We start from the raw sequence: 18314 nt of genomic DNA, 5'->3' as shown, positions 1-18314 counted from the left end.
AAAAAAGAAAAGAGAGAGATTTTCTACCATATAAAGAGACTTTTACCCGTTAAAAAAGAACATGACTTTTTAGCCTATTAAGAGGGAACTTTTACCCATTACAAATTGCAAAGAAAACTTCAACCTAAATTGGAAAAAAAGGTAATAGAATTCAATATACGACATTTCTTTTTGTTGATACGACATTTTGATATTATAAAACTCCAAGATTCCTTTTTACTTTTCTTAATTCCTACAATTAAATATAATCAATGAATTTTTGTCCTTAATACTATAAAAATTTGAATTAATTATAATTAAATTTGTAACTCAAAATACTATAATTCTTTTATTATGATTTGTTTACTTTATTTTCTTTGTGGGTTTACACAACACAAAATCTATAAAAGCAGTGCAAGTAAAGCCTTTCATATATTTAGATTTAGGCAAAATTTCTGTTGGGGATTCGCTTAGTTGGAAGCTCTAATATTAAGATTAATTTTCTCCAAGTTACTTTGATTTGGATAATATATATTAGGATTTTAGTTTATACTAATGAAGATATGCATGCTTAGTGAGAGAGCCACGTCACCTAATTACAATACACTAAACAATTCTAACAACAATATTTAATCCCCTATTTTATAGTTTAAAAGTGCTTAATTAAATATATACCACATGGTTTTACAACATATCTAACACAGCATGCGTAGAGTTTTTTTTTTTTAATTATTTTTTTAATAAGAAATTAGAAAAATAGGGACTCAAACCAAAATCTACTAATGCCTTTAATTGCTGGATTAAGCCAAGTTAGACAATTTTTCACTTATTAATATAGATATTTTACCTTTGTTTACGTAAAGGTATAAAATGTGGCTACTAAAGAAATTTTGCTCCCTGATATATTATTTAATTAACTTTTTTTTATAGTTACTTGATTCTATATAAATTAAACTATCTTATTATAAAAAATAAGATAATTTAACATAATTTTACAATTAATTATAAAAATTTTATTAATTCAACAAAACAAAATCTCATATAAGACCATATATAATATATTTTTTTAAAAAAATCTAATAGATTAAATTTAATTTTATAATTTTCTAATAAAATTTACCATATATAATTTATCTCTTAAATTTTTTTTTTTTAAATATTACGCATATTCTTTTAATGAAAAAAATTTCTTTTTTCCATTAAATTAATAAATTTTTTATAATTAACTATTTAAAAAAATATTAATTCATAAAAATTTTATAAGATGAATTATAAAATTTTATTAAATTATCTTACTTTTCATAATAAAATAATATTATTTTATAATAAAATAAGTAACAATAGAATCCACCTGCTACTTGAAATTTAGAAAGAAAAAAAACAGGGTTTCGACTTTTTTTTAATTAGTTAATATATATTTGAATTAAGTACCCAATTAAGCTACAAGCAAGCGTTTGAAGATGAAAAATGGTTTCCTATTACTTCTCGTCATTAATCACCACCGATAATGAAAGATCAGCTATCATCAACACATTTTAAAGACTTCTTTGTTTCTGTGACAATTTTTAATCAACATAAGCAATGAAATATCAAGCATATACCCATAAAACGAATCGAAATAACACTCATAAATTGATGTGGATGAAAATACGGAAATTTCTCCAATGATATAGTCAAAGCGAAAATTCTAACCACAAGAAGCTAAAATCAATGAAGATTAGAAAGATGAATGGCATTCCTGACCTTAGCTGCTGCGAAGATATAGTCAAAGTCTTGCGGCAACAAGATCAAGAAAAATGGTGATAAGCCCAATTTTTACCCATTTGCTCCAAACTAACAAGCGCAAAAGCTATTCTAAATCAAATAATAACACGAACTCATGATGGCCGCTATCCTCTTTCATGAATAAACCACAGAAAGCTCTCTGTACTAATGAGTTGAAGCAGGTGCACCAGTACTACCCAGTCCCATCTTCTGCCCTAATAGTGTGAGCTGCTCAACAAACTCCATTCCAGTGAGAATTTCCGTTGTTCCATATATAATATGCTTGACAGGCTGCTGGCGCTGTGCAAGCTCTTGCAAGCTGCCATGCTCCACATAATTACCACCACCAATCATGAAAACCATAGCTTCTTTAAATGGCCCTTTGAGATGGCTGCTACCAGCCCCTGACTTGGGAGCACGAGGATCAAACACAAGGTAAGAGTCAATTTCAGGATTAGGTTTCCCCTCCATCAAAGCTTCCACAATCCTTGTTAATGCTAGCTGCCTATCACTGGATAATAAATTCTTCACACCAGCTGTCACAGCACTAATTGACTGTCCATAAAGCTTTTCGGCCCAATCTACAATATTACTCCTACTTGCAGAATTTGCTGATGCCAGTGAAACATTCAAGGACTTGATTTTCTTCACATATTGGAATGCACAAGTATCAACCTCAGACTCCCTAAGAGCTGCTTCCACTGATTCAACTTCTGACTGGTTAATGCTATCAGATGATATAAGGTAAATGATTGCAAATCTCAACTTATCCATCTTGGACCCTTTCCCTCTAAGCACTCCCAAAAGTTCATTTCGATCAATCCCACCTCTGACCATCATGTCATTCTCTTTTTTGGCATATGAATCAAGAGACCTATCCTTGATCTCACCCAATAACACAGTTGCAATGTTCGTGTGCTTATCAATCACCTGCTTCCGCTCCGTCAACTCAGGCAGTGAGTTCACTGCATTCATCAAATGTTTTGTATTACCAATCAGATCTGTTCCATCAAATTCTGCCCCATCCGCTCCACCAGTCCTCCTATTCACCTCATCAACATCCTTCTTGTACTTATTCAATTGTGTCTCAATTTCTACTGCAACTTCAGGAAATTCCAGAGACCCATTTGCAGCCCAGAAAGGGTCAGAACTATCCAACTCATATGACTTCATCCCTCCCTTTTCCCCCTGCACGCTCAACCTATTCAGCTTTAGTCCAAGTACATCATGAACAAGGGAGCGATACCTAAAATCATGCTGTATTCCAACTGCCAACTCAAAATTCCTATCAAATATACACAAAATGGGCCTCTGAAATGAGCTCATAAAACCACCACCTTCTGAAAACAGATTGTTCTTTGACAATAAATGATCCCTCAATTTCTGATCCAATGCCGATGCCACCATCTCTGCTGGCCCTCCCCTTGGGCACCTGATAACGGGCACAACTGCCAGGGTTGCTAGCACACAAAATAAACCACTAACAATCTTCTCAATTATCTCTTCAATCTCCCTATCGCCAGCAGAAGGATCATTCAATTGAACATAGCTAGATTTCTGGGCTAATGAAAACAAATTATCCTCCAAAGTCACAAACTCCAAATATTGATCATGCACCTTGGAGATCCTTTGTATCGATTCCGAATTCAGGGTCCCAGATGCGAGATCCTCAAGAAGTGGACGAGGGATCGAAGACGAAAAATTCAGGTGGAAGCTATCATAAAGCGAGCGAGATGCATCAGCAATAATTCGTTGAATGTTGATTTGACTGGGTTGAACAAAGAACACAGCAGGGACATCATGAACAGGTTTCCGATCCTTGTCAATAAGGAAATAGAGGGTAACCCCGTGCTTGCGTAGATCCTTGACATGAATCAATGGGGATAATATATTTTGGCAAAATTTATCATAAATCAAGATCTTGTAGACCTCTTCATTGGCAGTACCAGTTGCATTTACAGGTTGATTCAGGTTTAGCATCCGGATTATACATTCTGTATCCAAAATGAACAGATCAAAATAACAAAATATCACTTCATCCTATTCCTAGAAGAACAAGGATCAAATTCGGTGATTATATATAAGAAAATTGAGAAAAGAAGCAATTATCAATGTTCAAGCTTGACGAAAGAATAAGAATCCAGAGGAAGGAAAAATTACCGGTTTGTTTTTGACGGAGGTTGAGAGCCATGAGCGTGAAAACTCTGATCTTTGAAAATCAAGTCAAATTCCTGCTCGCTAAGCCAAGTATTTCTTCCAAAGCTCCGCGCGAGGATTGAGAGCTCCTTCTCAGTAGCGGTGGACATAGTGCTCTCCAGAGAAGAGGAGGAGTAAAACGCCCACCGCCTACTGCTCGGCCTCACCCAACTTGGCTAGCACGGCCCATAATCGGAGCCCATGGGCCGAGAATGTTTGGTATTTTCATGAGTAATTTCTCTACTTCTCAATTTTCATCTTTCCAACGTAATCAAATTCGCAACGTATAATGTTGAGTTGTCGATTATCTTATAAACATCGATCACAGTTGCACAATTTCAATTTACTTGGAATTAGTTTTAAGGAAAGTAATGTGAATTTAACAGTCACCCATCTCCAAAGAAAAAGCAGGCAAATTCCATACAATTACATATTTCATAACAGGATTGCAGAAGCAACCACCACAGCAGAGCAAAGAGTTCCTAATGAGAACTTCTCCTAACATCACGGAGAACAACTTGTGCAGCATTACGACCTGGTGCACCCATCACTCCACCTCCTGGATGCGATCCACTCCCACACATGTATAGTCCTCTCACTGGTGTCCTATAACCTGACCTGCAATTCAACCCAAAACTTTCTTTACATTCACATAGCATAGTTCAAAGCCTCAAACTCGTTTTTTCCACTTTTCATTTTATAAATCATATTAATCATAGATTGTGGAGAATTACCATCCTTTGACAGGCCGCATCAAGAAAAGTGAATCCAAACCCATGGCACCGTGAAAAATATTTCCTCCTGTGACATATACTCAGACATTGTAACTTCGCCATTTAAAGAGAGAATCTGTTATTTCATGTCTCAAAAATCCCACGTTATGGAAGATTTAATGCTTAATATTAATTTGATCAAGAATATATCAAGAATAATTTGGTTGAATTTTTCCAAGGAAAAGTTTGAAAACATACCATGTAGTTTAACACCTTTTCATTTTGGGACTTTTTTTTTTTTTTCTTTTTTTCCAGTTATCATATTAGTTCTGTAGTTTAACATTGTAGCACCATGTCACTAAAACAATACTTATATAGCACTTGATTTCTTAAGTCTAGCTAAGAGTATTATCTATGCAGATGACCAAGTGGCATCATGTTAACAACGGGTTTTTTTTTCCCTCAATTTTTTTTTTAATCAAATTCAAGTTTGTTATATCAAAAGAACACATCTTTTGTTTTTTTTTTTTTTTTCCCTTCTTGACACATCCAAATTATCATTAATAACAAATTTGGCTTAATATAATGCATATAAGTACTCTAGAGCTTTGGAGACACTCTTCTGATAGATGAGACGCGAGAAGGAGTCAATAAAAAGTTAGAGCTTTGGAGAAATACTCAAGAGTAAAAGGGTTTTAAGTTAAGTAGAACGAAAACAAAATACATACATTACAAGTTTAGTGAAGGCCGAACTGGTGAGAGGGAAGGAGTTAGTTTGGATTGAGTGGTACTGCCCAAAAGTAATCACTTTAAATATCTCGGCTCAATCCTTAAAGTAGATGAGGGATGTGAGGAGGATATTAGTCAAGGATTAAAGCCAGATGGTTGAAGTGGAGAAGTGTCATAGGAGTGTTATGCGATCGCCAAATTCCCAATAAGTTGAAAGAAAAATTTTACCATACAGCCATACGACCGGCCATGTTATATGGTAATGAGTGTTAGGCACTAAAGGAGTCGTATGTGTCTAAGATAAGAGTTGCAGAGATAAGAATGTTAAGGTAGATGAGTGGTCATACTAGACTAGATAAAGTCCATAAGGAGAGTATTAGAAAAAGGGTAGGAGTGGTGCCAATTGAGTATAAGTTGAGAGAAGGGAGATTGAGGTGGTTTGGTCATGTGAAGCGTAGACATACGGAGACTCCAGTTAGACAAATAGAGCACATTAGGTTAGAAAATAGAAAGAAAAGAAGGGGTAGACCTAAATTGACTTAGAAGAGAGTAATACAACATGACCTATAAGCATTACACATTTTCGAGGATTTAACCCAAAATCGTTTAGAATGGAGAAAAAAAATCCATATAACAGGCCCCAAATTCTTTGAATAAAGGCTTAGTTAAGTTGAGTTGAGTTGAATTTATAATGCACACAAGTACTATATAAACATACTTTATTAATTGTAATAATATTAGTAAAAACATTACTAAAGTGATAAATGAAATATATGACCATCAAAATGACATAAAAAGGAAATCACAATTCATAAAGTGAAAAGGTGCCAAACCACAGGGTATATTTTGACCCCCTCCCCCCACTCCCTTCCCCTATTCCTTTTTATTTATTTCATTTTTTAAACCCAGTAAAGTTTGTCATTTGATGGGCACCAGAAATGAACTTCATTCTCTCTCAACTAATATTATTCTAGCAAGAAACCACCACAAATTCCCATCTCATAGCAGCCCAAAAATATATGAGATTGATTGTATCTGAGATCTAACTGTTCAGGATGCCACTCCTTAACAAACATTATTCTGAGGTGAACAGCTGCAGAGTAAACATACCTGTGAGACCAAATTCCCTTTCAAGATCTGGCGGTGTTAGCATGTCATAACCAATGATTGATGAGCTAAAGCCAGAAGCATATTGATCAATCAAGGAAAAACATCTTTGTGCATATGCTTCCTGATAGAAAGCTGATATTTTCAATAACTTAGGAATATTTACAGCATCAAGAAGAAGATCATATATATTTATGCTAAATACTACATAACATAGATCATGTTACATAGAAAATTCGCTCACTTACCGTATGTACAGAGAGGAAAGAATACCAATATGTACAGAACAAGTAAATTGTAACTTACTCTGTATTTGGGATCTTCCCAGCAACCATCAGAGGGTCTATAAGGTGTGTACTGCGTAAATAATCCGATTACATGCTTGCCTAGAAGAATACAAGAGATTTGACGATTCCTTAAGTAGAAATCATGTGGTACAGAATAGCCTAATAGCCAAGTAGAAACCACCAAGTGTGAATAGAGGAAGGCATTAAGAGGACAAGTTTAATGTACCAGGAGGTGAAATGGTCTTGTCCAATGAAGACGGAATTGTCATTTCCATTATAGGTCTTCGTGATGAGAATCCATTTAAAGCATCTTGACAAGCTGAGACAATCTCCTCCATGCTTCGGGCAGTCCATAAAGGAGAAGAAGAAAAAACAAAATGTGAGATTCAGCACCCTAATATGGATCCCTAAATGTTAGAGAAGCAGGCCAACTTCTAAATTTCTTTAGGAAATTGAAACAGCTGCTCAACAATTTGGTGCAAAAAATAGAAGGGAGTGTAGGCAAAGTGAGATATTCTAGTCCGCTAAGCAAAACAAATGTTGTGTCATCCTAATTTCAACACCTATTCTTTCAAATCAGAAAAGCCTTAACTCAGGCTCTAGCAAGTTCTCAACCTAATCGGATATTTACTTTTTACCTCTACACTCATAGAAACAGAAATACCTCAACATCTACCATGCCAGAATTTCAAATATGCTACAAACGAATGAGGAATATTTTTTTACTCACCCATGGCTACATACATCAGCCAAAAAGAATTGAAGAGCATTTCAAATTAAGTCTGGCCAAGTACATGATACAATACCTTTCACAACCAATGTGAATTGTAGCTGTATGATGTGGACCAACCTCCAGATGATGCATTTTGAAGCACTGGAACTGAGGCAATTTATCAACAGCTACGTTAATTTTTGTCGTCCCCTGTTCCAGTTATTGATGGCCCAACAAAAGTAAGTACACTTTGGATAAAAACCAAAAAAATAATAATAATAATTCTAACATTTAGGCTGTCGAAAATTGTTGTAGAATTAAAAAAAATTTAAAGAAACAGAGCAGAAAAATCTAGCCCCTAAACCAAGCACAGTAGATGGACTACTCATCTCACAATAAAAGCCCCTCTATCGTACCAAAATTTAAACCAAGCACATAAACTCCATCCAGCTTGCTTTGAGTGGCAGATAAGAAGTTTATCACATATCAACTCCAGCCCCAACAGCAGCATGTTCAAAAAATAAACGGTCACAATTGGCTGGTTGTAGATAACACTGAATGATATCATTATCTGGGACTTGATAGGGATATTTATTTAGATAGGTTAGAATGGCACTGTCAGATTCATTTAGCTGATCTATTCTGTTAGCATTATTTTCTAGCTGTGTGTAATCAAGTTATAGTTCCTTAGGAGACTTGTTGCTGATATCATTAAGTTATTATTTAAAAGCAACTAGCCTAAATGTAATTGAGAAAGAGTGGTAAAGCAACACCAGCATCCTAAAGAGCATAAAAAAGTGTAACGCAACACGAGATCCATCAAAAGTTCTTTCAATTAAGTAGTCTTACTGAGCTGTAGTCAGAGTACTTGATCGTGCGGACAAAATCATCAGGAAGAACATTTTGAGGCACCAATTCCTGTGTCAAAAAAGTATGACCATGAAAGGAAGATTTCTTTGTTTGAGAAAAACATGAAAATTTGATGTGAACCTTGTTTAAGAAGATTTCTATGTGAGTGCACATATGCATTTCAAAAAATCAAATATCATCAATGCCTCTTGTGGTCCTGATTGTGGCAACAACAAAGTTCTTACCATGAAGGTCTTGTAAGGTGTTGCATTTGACAACACGACTGTGGAATGCACTTGTGTTCCATCAGCTAGAAAGACCTAAATTATCAATAAAGTAGATATGTATGAAAATTCTATAAAACATTTTAAAATTTTCTTTTTTGCAGCAATCTGAGAAGTTGACTGACCCCATTTACAATGCCAGAGTCATCAATCATCAACTCTGAAACCTATTAAGAAGATAAATACCATCAAAAATTTTAGAAACATAAAAGCTGAAGATATGGAAACAAACTGTTTCACAGAATAACAACAAAGAAGAAAGAAACTGATAACTAGTAGATTGCTGAGCATCAGACACAGATAGTCTAACTGGATAAATAAGCTTTAGTGGAGCATTCATATTCTTCCTTTAAACCATTTGAATATGAAAAATACAAGGCAATACCACTTCAATGAAGGACTACAAAAACATTGAATTACACACAAGCATTTTTACACTTGTAAGAATCACATGATAGAACATTTTCTTTCAAGATGACGAAGAAAAGTAATCATCTAAACATACCTCAGCATTTGTCGCAATATGAACTCCAGCTTCATTAGCAGCTTTACTTATGGCCAGGCTAACTGAACCCATCCCCCCCTCAACATGCCTACAATATATTCAAGTCATACATGTTAAAGCACATTCAATTGAGAATAAATAGACAAGTCAACCAAAAAAAAAAAATCAACCAGAAGGAAAATCATGTAGTATTCATTAGTGATAACTGTGATCAGGCAATGTTGTCCCAATCACAAAATTATCTAATTTTTGGATTCATTCATGGAAATCTCTTGCGAAGTTGCATCATACATTTGAAAATCATACTAAGTTCCCCTTCAAAAATAATTAAAGGAACATGTAGAAAAATAGAAATACTGATGCCTAGTGAACAGAAGCCGTAAGGTTGAAGTTTTAAGTAATATGCTCCTAGGATACTATCAAGTTGTCCAGCGTATAAGACCCATGACAGTCCCTCAAAGATATATTGTTTTTGTTCAAATGTGGCCTTCTTGGAAGATGTAGCAAATTCACATTTTGATTTCACTGATATTAACAACAGGTCAAGATAGTTAAACCAGAAAATAGTGATTCTCATGACAGGCACAGGGACAAAGCCCAGATTATTCATGCTCATCTATCTTGCTTACCAGTTCAGCTCAAGATGCTGAATCATCTAAAGGTCAGCTTAGAGTTGTAGAATGAGTGAATGACATCAAAGTTGTTTTGGATGTGATTTGATCAAGAAAGCACAAAGATTAACTTCTATACTAGACAATATTCTACAAACATTTTGGAGATTGACATCTCTCTCTCTCTCTCTCTCTTAAAAACACACACACACATGCACACTTCCATGCAACCATATGCATAAGTAGTTTGCTGCTTGCCAATTGTAGTAAACAATTCTCAAACAGTTATAATATACTTACGACCAAATGTTACGATCACCATCGGTTTCACCAATAACATGATGCAACAGAACATATCCACTGCCAGGCATATGAATACTTGCCTGTGAGACCAATTAAGAATATTCTAATAAATGCTGGAAGCTTAGAACTTTAAAAAAAAAAAAAAAAAGTGCCTACTATTCAATTTATTCACAAACCCCATATCTTCATTGAAAATTCACAATTTCAAAATGAGTATGTAGTTCTTCCTCCATTCAATTAAAAGAGGATTCACATTTCATGTTATCATAAATTTCAAATGAAAATGGAAGTGTAGAAATCATTCTCACATTAGATAACTGTTACTGAAGGGAATGCAGATAAAATTAAGTTACCAAGAGTAAAATAGAACAAATGACTTCCTGCGACAAGCAGTTGTAATTATGCATCTCTAAGATTACAGGAGAACAAATGTTTTGATATCATTAGCTGATATGTAAATATAAGATCGTATGATTCAGCTCATTCAAATTTCTATAAAGAAGAATGTGGGTAAGAGGAGTGGGGAACGAAAAAAGAAAAACTCAGTATCTCTCTGTCAAGTACCTTCTTCAAATTTTCCACATTAACGCATTAAATGGGATATAAAACTAAATCTTCTCCACGTTGCAATACCCATAACAGTCTTACCATGCTGCCAATGCTAGCATCTCCTGCAAGTGTTGCCTTAAGTACATCTGCCTGCATATTCCCAAAGAAATATCAAAAGAAATCAAGATGCTAAGTTGAAGTCTTCACTAAATGATTAATAATCAAATGGAGAGTAGGGTTGGAATTTGTTAAGAGTTTTTTCCCTTTGGACTCTTTCTTTTCTAAGATTCTACCTTTTTCTCTCCTTACTCTTTTTCTCCCCACTTTTTACTAATTGGGGTTTTGGCTTTCTTGAATTGAAGTATAACAATATTGAACTTTATGTTTTCTGGATTTTTCACCTTAAATTTGTTCAAGCTATTTCTGTCCTGTTTATTTATGAGTTCTCAATATTCTATGGGTTTGCTTTCTTGGCTCTCTCTTCACTTCATCTTGAATTTCATATGATAAAATTGCTAAGGGGTTCGTTTTACCCATAGAATAGTTGCTCATGGTAATTGCTAAGGTTTTGCTCCTTATGACTGATGAAATAGAGAAGCAAAGAATATGAGCCTCAACTTTACACTATTGAACTATCCAGCCAACTCAGCCACAATATGCTGCCCACATGGCTCCCTCACAGGCAAGATTGATAGCACCAAATTTCTCTATTGGCAACATGGTGCCATGGGTGCACCATGTTGGACTCTTCATTGACCCACTGCCACATTCTATCAGCAATATGCTTTGCTTGGACACCTAATTGCAATCTATATATGTACACACACTTCTCAAATAAAATTTTGTTAAAAGACATTGTTAAATTGGAGAGAGTGTTGGTCAAGTTACAATTTAATTCATTTTAGTTTGGGCTTATAAATGTAATTAGATTGTTTTACACATCAAAATGACTAGTCAAGTAAATGTTGCAATCTAACCACTTATATTTACCATTTTATGTTTATACTTTCCCGATGTGGGATTTATAATCCCAACAGACACAGATACTCAGCGCAAGTATCTCAGTACAGAAATACATATATATGTATGTAATATATGCATGTATGCATGAAAGGGAACGAAGTGAAAGGAAAAGAGTTACAAGCAGTAAAGGAGGAAATGGCAACCTCAAACCACCTATTTAGGACCTTTGTTGTTGGAGACAATAAGAAGTCCATCAAGTCCCTGCAACATATCATATAAGATATTATCCACCCAGGAAAGCGACCAAAGCAACAGATCTTGTCGACATCAAGTTGACAACAATAAATTGCAGTTTCTTGAATACAGTGGACTTGTTTGTGTATTACTTGTTCAAAATAAATTCAACTTTCAAAGATAGGTATGAAGCTACATTGATGTAAAAATGTCCATATTTGTCCTAAAGAAGAAATTGAACTTACACCATATCTTTCTGCCCCAGGGTGAGAACATTAAATAGACAACGAGCCCAAAAAATTGATTTCTGCTTGTTATTCCTCAGGCGATCTATATAAGATGTATCCCCATGAAAAGTCTCAGGAGTAGGAGTATCCAAAAGAAAATCCATGAATTTATAGAATTTCTGCAGCTTGTTTTCATATCTATACATCAAAAGAAACGGTTGCACAAAAAAGAATAAACCATGTGTATTTTATGTCAAAAGTAAAAAAGACCAGGAAAAAGTCACTTCTAAATAAATTTCACATATAACAAACATATATGAGCATCTTAAAGGCCACTCAAACAGAAGAAGTTAAAAATAATAAATAAATAAAAACATATTTTACTTGATGAATTCTAAGAACATTCTGTTGCATTTTATATCCATGAAAGTAAAATAGTTGGATGGGATTAGAACCTCTAAAAGGCATAATTTCTACATCCAACTAATGCATTATCTCAACTGCCATGATTATAATGCATAAGCACAATAGCCAGAGGAAATTCAGCCATTTAATGTAGTGAGATCGTTCATTATTTTATATACCTGGAAATGATGTAGTAGTAGTTTTGAATTTCTGTTCTAGGAAAAAATTGCAGCTTCTTGCGACGGGCATAATATACTCAGATATTAAATTCTTGCCCAGCAAGAAAAATAAAGAAAAGAAACAAACACCTTGGATAAGCATCGGCATCCCGCTTAGAGAATTTGGAAATCTCCAAGTAATCTTGTTCGCCATTAGACCCCAAAAGAAGATAGCGCCCGTCTAAACATGGCGTAAACGACGAAGCCATGGGCTTCAACAGCTTCAATCCATGCCTTTTCAACTCCAATTCCCTTCAGTAAACAATAGTTACAACACCCATCAAAGCTCGTACATTGTTTCAATTTTCTCGGAAGAAAAAGATAGAAGGAGCGATTGCGAGAACCCACTTGATGATAGAGGGACGGAGAAGGCTTTGCAGGTAGCTGCAGCGGGAAAACTTGAAGCCAGGGATTAATTCTTCGGTGACAGCAGCGCCGCCAATGAGGTGACGACGTTCCAGCACAGCAACGGAAAGGCCAGCACGAGCGAGGTAGGTGGCGGCGATCAAGCCGTTGTGACCAGCGCCGATGACCAACGCGTCCCATTTCCTCCCCTTGAGTGGTGCTGTCATGGCGCGAAAGGACCTCCTTGGCAACATTTACTTCTTCTTCTACCTGCTATCTAAACTGTTGCCATCTTATAATGGAAAATTTATATGTTAATTGCCTTTGACAATTAACAACTAAAGCTCGTTTTGATATTCCATTTTTCTAGTGTTTAAGACATTAAGTGAAAATGCTTCCTGAAAAAAATATATTTTTTATTTATTAAATTTTAATAATCTTAATAAAATATGAATTATATATATCATTAATTTAATATTATAAGTAAATAATAAAAATATATTTTTAATAAAATAATATTTTATATATATATATATATTATTTTTTATAAATAAAATTTTAAAAATAAATTATTTAATAGAACATTTAAAATTAATTTAAACCCAATTAATCTAATTATAATTTAATTCAAGAAAAAAAAGGCTAATTTTCTATTAAAGTATGAGTGAATACTTGTATAAATTATTAAATTTTTTAATAAACTCTTCAAATTAAAAAAAATAATTAAAGCTTTTAAATTTTAAAAATTTTATTTAGATTTTAAAAAAATTGAAGACTTATAACTTTAAAAATCAAAATAAATATTTTTTAATTTAATTTAAAATTAAACTAATAAAATTCTGATCTAATTATATCGAATAAATTTTAATTTGAGAAGCCTCATGTAGCGTTGGGAGTGAATATTCGATTTAAATCGAATCGAATTAAATCGAACCTAATTAAATTATGAAAATCAAAGTAGATATTTTAGAAATCGAATCAAATTGAAATGGATGAAAAATTAAATCAAACTGAACCATTCTATTTCAATTCAGCTCAATTCAAATTAATCGGTTTTGATTTTAATTATTTTTTTAATTTAAACTTAATTTTCAAATTTTTTGTATAATTTTAACTTTAGTTTGAACCTAATAACCATTAATCAATGAAATTAAATAATTTATATATATATATAATTAAATATAATTCATAAATTTTTCATAAAAATAAATCAATTTAAAAATTAATTCGATTCAATTTAATTTAATTTTAATGTATAAAATTATTATTTAGTTCGATTCGGTTTAATTAATTTTTTTCTCTTTAAAATCAAACCGAATCAAAATATTAAAAATTTTTATAGTATAAAATCAAATTAAACTGATTAAATTTTAAAATCAAATCAATTAAATCTAATTATTTTAACTCAATTCAATTTTTAATTTAAATTAAAATCTGCTCATCCCCACGTAGTAGCGTGAGGGTTGGGCGTAATCACTCCTTTGGTAAAATTGAAAGCCAATCAGCCAGCCTAATGAAAGGTAGATTAGGCGGCCCAAAAGGGAATATTTTTCGCAACCTTGTTAATTTTTATGTGTGGACTCGGCCACCTTCTTGAGCCCATCCTTACTAAGTCCATCTAAAAATGGCGTATCGTCCTAAAATGCAAAATCTTACCCAAGTCCAAATAGATAAAATCTAATATTAGTAATTCTCACTTGTACCCAAACACATATACTCAATTAATTAATAATTATTATTTTAATTAAAATCATAATAAATCTCACTTAAAAATACATTAGATAATTTTTCATTTATTTAATGTTTATTAAAAAAAATTTATATAATATATATAACAGTACTTGATGTTAACATTTAGAATGAAACGTATAAGAGAGAAGCGAGGGAGACAATAAAGCAACACGAAATCTAAAAAGAATTAATAACAATTAAAAATCATAAAAAAAAGGAAACATTTACCTAAACTAAAGTACTTGATGTTAATAAATCCTGTTTTAAATAATCCTCATGCGGGTTAAACACAAAAGAAAGTAAAGTTGGTGGCATGTGGTGACTACAAGTAAAGAAGGAAGGAATGATGATGAGGAAGATCAAGAACTTGTGTTTCCTCAAAAGTGTATTAAAAATGCTATGAGTAAAGAAATTGAGCTCATATTATAAACATGAGACGTGTACTCACTCCTTGACATGATCATTCTAGTTTTGGAGTAATCTTCATTAAAAGAGGATAAATATATATATATTGTAGCAGAAAGAAACAGACAAATTTTCTCACTCAGGCAACAAAAGTTGAATAGAGACAAGACTAGCCCACTTGGACTTAGAGATGTCTTAATTTGTCATTACCCATTAATAATTAAACTTAATATATCCCATAATTTTTCTTTTTAATTTTTGAATAATTGTATATTAATAATTATATTAACTCTTTTTTTTTTCTTCAATAATCAAAAGCAATTCATGCTTAATTTATTTTATTCAGTCAATTAAAATAATCTGCATGCTAAAAATTTATTAGGTCATGAGGTTCACCTCATAGGCTCAAAATTGCCAACTATGAACTTTTGTTTGATATTGAAGCATCTAGTGTTGGATTATTACAAGTTGGCCTAAAGTAATATCCTCTCCTCTTCTATTGCTTTGTATAGGCATAATATCTTTGGATGTCAGTCCACAATGTCCAACAATAGATCTTTTGGCTCAATTTTTGAGCTCCTAAAACCAGAATATCAATTACCTTTTTTTTTCCCACTGTCATTACTATAAATAGATCAAAATTTCATTGGTCATAGTTTCTGAAAATGGAGTTGCCTACATTACTTGATGCTTGTGAGCTAGTGGACCTTGCCGCAATAATCCCTTGAAAAGAGAAGGGTATCCTAAGGAAAAGGGGCGAGGGATTGTTATTATTTTAATTAATTATCATATTTCATCATTATTATATTAACATACGAGAATCTTGGATTTTGAAATAATAATAAAATAGGTAAAGCAAGCTATGGTATTTACATTCTTGTCTTATTAAACGTTAAAATAGAGACGGAATATAATGATTTGAATTTAATTTTACCTTGTTACTTTTTATGAGATGAAATTCTTTGTTAAGTTAGGGAAAATTGCCATCTGGGGATAAACATGAAGGGATTTATGCTCAAGGCATGGGACGGGTGAGATGAAGGAGATAGCCAGGGTTGATTTTCCATACAGATGAGTTATTTTCCTCATAGCAAGACCAGTGAGTTCAATATGGAAAATGAATTGAATACATCCTTAGTGGGGGGTTTGTTTCTTTCAAGAATGTCAAGCGAATTTTCTATTGAATTCCTTAAAAAAGACAACATCGTACTTTAAAGTAATAATTAATATTAGAAATGACTAAAAGTATCAGAACTTGATTCTTGGAAACACTGATCTCAAATTGTGGATACTTCCCATTATATAAACCTGAAAAGTTTACATATTCTAGGGGCCAACTTGCATATTATCCCTTCAAACAAGTTTTCCAGAAGGAACTTGCACTGCAATTTCTTTACATTTGCTCACCACTATCCCTTGGCTTGACTTCCCTTTCATTCTTTCCAGTCTATTCTCATTAGTCTACTCTACGTCCCAAACCTGATCTAATAGTGTATCTCTGCACCAGAAAAATATGGAATCTCAATCTAGTACTTCTGTCCCAAGCCAGAACTCAAATTGGACAGTCAAGCAGCACAAATTGTTCGAAGATGCTCTTGCAATATATGATAAGGACACCCCTGATCGCTGGTGTAATATTGCCAAGATTGTTGGAGGAACAACTGAGGAGGAAGTGAAGATACAGTATGAGATCCTTGTAAGTGACATCAACAACATTGAATCAGATAAAGTCCCACTTCCTAATTACAAGAATGAAGGGAGAATCAATGAAGAAAGCTTGACAAGAAACAATGAGGAGGAAAGGTAATGTATAGTTTCCCCCTCTTTTTATGCAGTTTTCTCCAATGGGTAGATGAGATCTCTGCACTAGAAGTAATGGGAATAGGATTGATTTGCAAAAATAATTTTCATTAAGGCTAACTTTTAGACTTCTCTCTACTACAGGCTGCAGCAGAGCTAAGGATCTAATTTGGATTTGTGTTCTATATGAAGCTCTGATGAAAAATGAACAAAAGCAGAAGAGAGAGTCATCTTTATTTTTCTTGAAAATTAGATTTATCACATGTCAGCTTCCTAACTTTTCTTTTTTCTTTTGAATCTCGTAAGTTCTCATCCTATATTCCTATGCATGCATCAAGGAAGATAAATCAAAGCTTCTCTGTTGTGTTCACTCTCTTTACTAGCTCTCTCTCTCTCTCTCTCTCTCTCTCTCTCTCTCTCTCTCTCTATTTTATATCAAGGAGTTCTCTTTTGCTAGCCAATTTTTCATCAAATATAAGCATGCATTATCCAACTTGGTTCAAAAAGTAAAAATTAAACAGATTTGACATCTTAAGCAATGAAACCAAATGATTAGTTTTTTATACCCTGATGAATTAAAAAAATAAAAATAAAATCTATGAATAATTGAAAATCTTATCACCTAAGGTGGATTTAGAAACAGTCAAACAAAAGAAGGGGGTAACCATGATCTTAAGAAGAATGCTATCCATCCATATGATTATTTACTTTTACTCTGTTTTGAATCTGTGTATGTATATACAATGGGATACAATGGGAACTGTCTTGCACTTGCATATCAAGATGACTCTTCAGCCTCGGGAGATTGAGAATAATTCAAAACGTCGTAGTTTCAGATATCTTTGGCTTTTGCTCTTCCTTGCCTTCTTTCAATTCCAACAGTTTCGTTGGACACCTTTTATTTACCTTAGACGCTCGGTCATCAATCACTTTTTCCATTTGGTTTCTAGCTGGCCTTTGGGTTTTCTTCAAGGAGCCAATCTCCCTTAGCTGGTCTTTGGGACTGGAATGGAACGACACAAAAATAATGGGTAAATTTTTATAATCGTCATTGTACTTATATAGTTGTAACACTATAGTCTTTCAATTTAAAAATGTAACATAAAATCTCCCCAATTTTTAAATTTTGCACAATAAAATTTCTTTAATCTTCAATCACCGGTTTTCCAGTTATACATTGATCTGGACAGTTCCAGCATAATGCTCAGTTATTATATCTCTTTCCTCTCTTAAGTCATATGTAAATTAAATCCTTATACTCTTTGTAGAGAAAATAATTTTTCAAGCGCAGAAATAATAATTTTACACTTTGCATAAGAAATGAAAAAAAAATACTAACTAAGCACCACACTGGATCTATTCACGTCAGCATCTAATAGGAAAATCAGTAATTGAAAG

General features: G+C 33.3%; 3 protein-coding genes across 5 annotated transcripts; 1 reads left to right on the top strand and 2 right to left on the bottom strand.

Moving 5' to 3' along the window:
* Positions 1-1590: 1590 nt before the first annotated feature.
* Positions 1591-4115, bottom strand: LOC110664608 (SEC1 family transport protein SLY1). Its single transcript, XM_021824352.2, has 2 exons — positions 3904-4115; positions 1591-3737 (listed from the first exon to the last, which is right to left on the bottom strand). The coding sequence occupies exons 1-2, from the start codon at positions 3932-3934 to the stop codon at positions 1909-1911; spliced, it is 1860 nt and encodes a 619-aa protein (XP_021680044.2). The 5' UTR covers positions 3935-4115; the 3' UTR covers positions 1591-1908.
* A 152-nt stretch (positions 4116-4267) lies between these two features.
* On the bottom strand, positions 4268-13322 carry LOC110664609 (uncharacterized). 3 transcript variants are annotated; one of them, XM_058138737.1, is made up of 16 exons: positions 12984-13320; positions 12726-12887; positions 12031-12210; positions 11755-11812; positions 10688-10738; positions 10037-10119; positions 9126-9213; positions 8746-8787; positions 8582-8656; positions 8337-8405; positions 7582-7697; positions 7002-7114; positions 6795-6874; positions 6492-6612; positions 4674-4740; positions 4268-4557 (listed from the first exon to the last, which is right to left on the bottom strand). In XM_058138737.1, the coding sequence occupies exons 1-16, from the start codon at positions 13232-13234 to the stop codon at positions 4422-4424; spliced, it is 1692 nt and encodes a 563-aa protein (XP_057994720.1). In that variant the 5' UTR covers positions 13235-13320; the 3' UTR covers positions 4268-4421. The 3 variants fall into 3 exon arrangements, 2 of the variants coding, with proteins under 2 accessions (XP_057994720.1, XP_057994721.1); XM_058138738.1 differs by lacking the exon at positions 10037-10119 and having other exon boundaries at positions 11765-11812; XR_002496701.2 differs by lacking the exon at positions 4268-4557 and having other exon boundaries at positions 6492-6623; positions 12984-13322.
* A 3136-nt stretch (positions 13323-16458) lies between these two features.
* On the top strand, positions 16459-17286 carry LOC110664612 (protein RADIALIS-like 3). Its single transcript, XM_021824356.2, has 2 exons — positions 16459-16919; positions 17061-17286. Exons 1-2 carry the CDS (start codon positions 16630-16632, stop codon positions 17074-17076), a joined length of 306 nt encoding a protein of 101 aa, XP_021680048.2. The 5' UTR covers positions 16459-16629; the 3' UTR covers positions 17077-17286.
* Positions 17287-18314: the final 1028 nt, after the last annotated feature.

Source organism: Hevea brasiliensis, chromosome 16 (genome assembly GCF_030052815.1).
Source record: "Hevea brasiliensis isolate MT/VB/25A 57/8 chromosome 16, ASM3005281v1, whole genome shotgun sequence".
Taxonomy (NCBI): Eukaryota; Viridiplantae; Streptophyta; class Magnoliopsida; order Malpighiales; family Euphorbiaceae; genus Hevea; species Hevea brasiliensis.
This window is presented reverse-complemented; position numbering and strand designations above follow the sequence as displayed.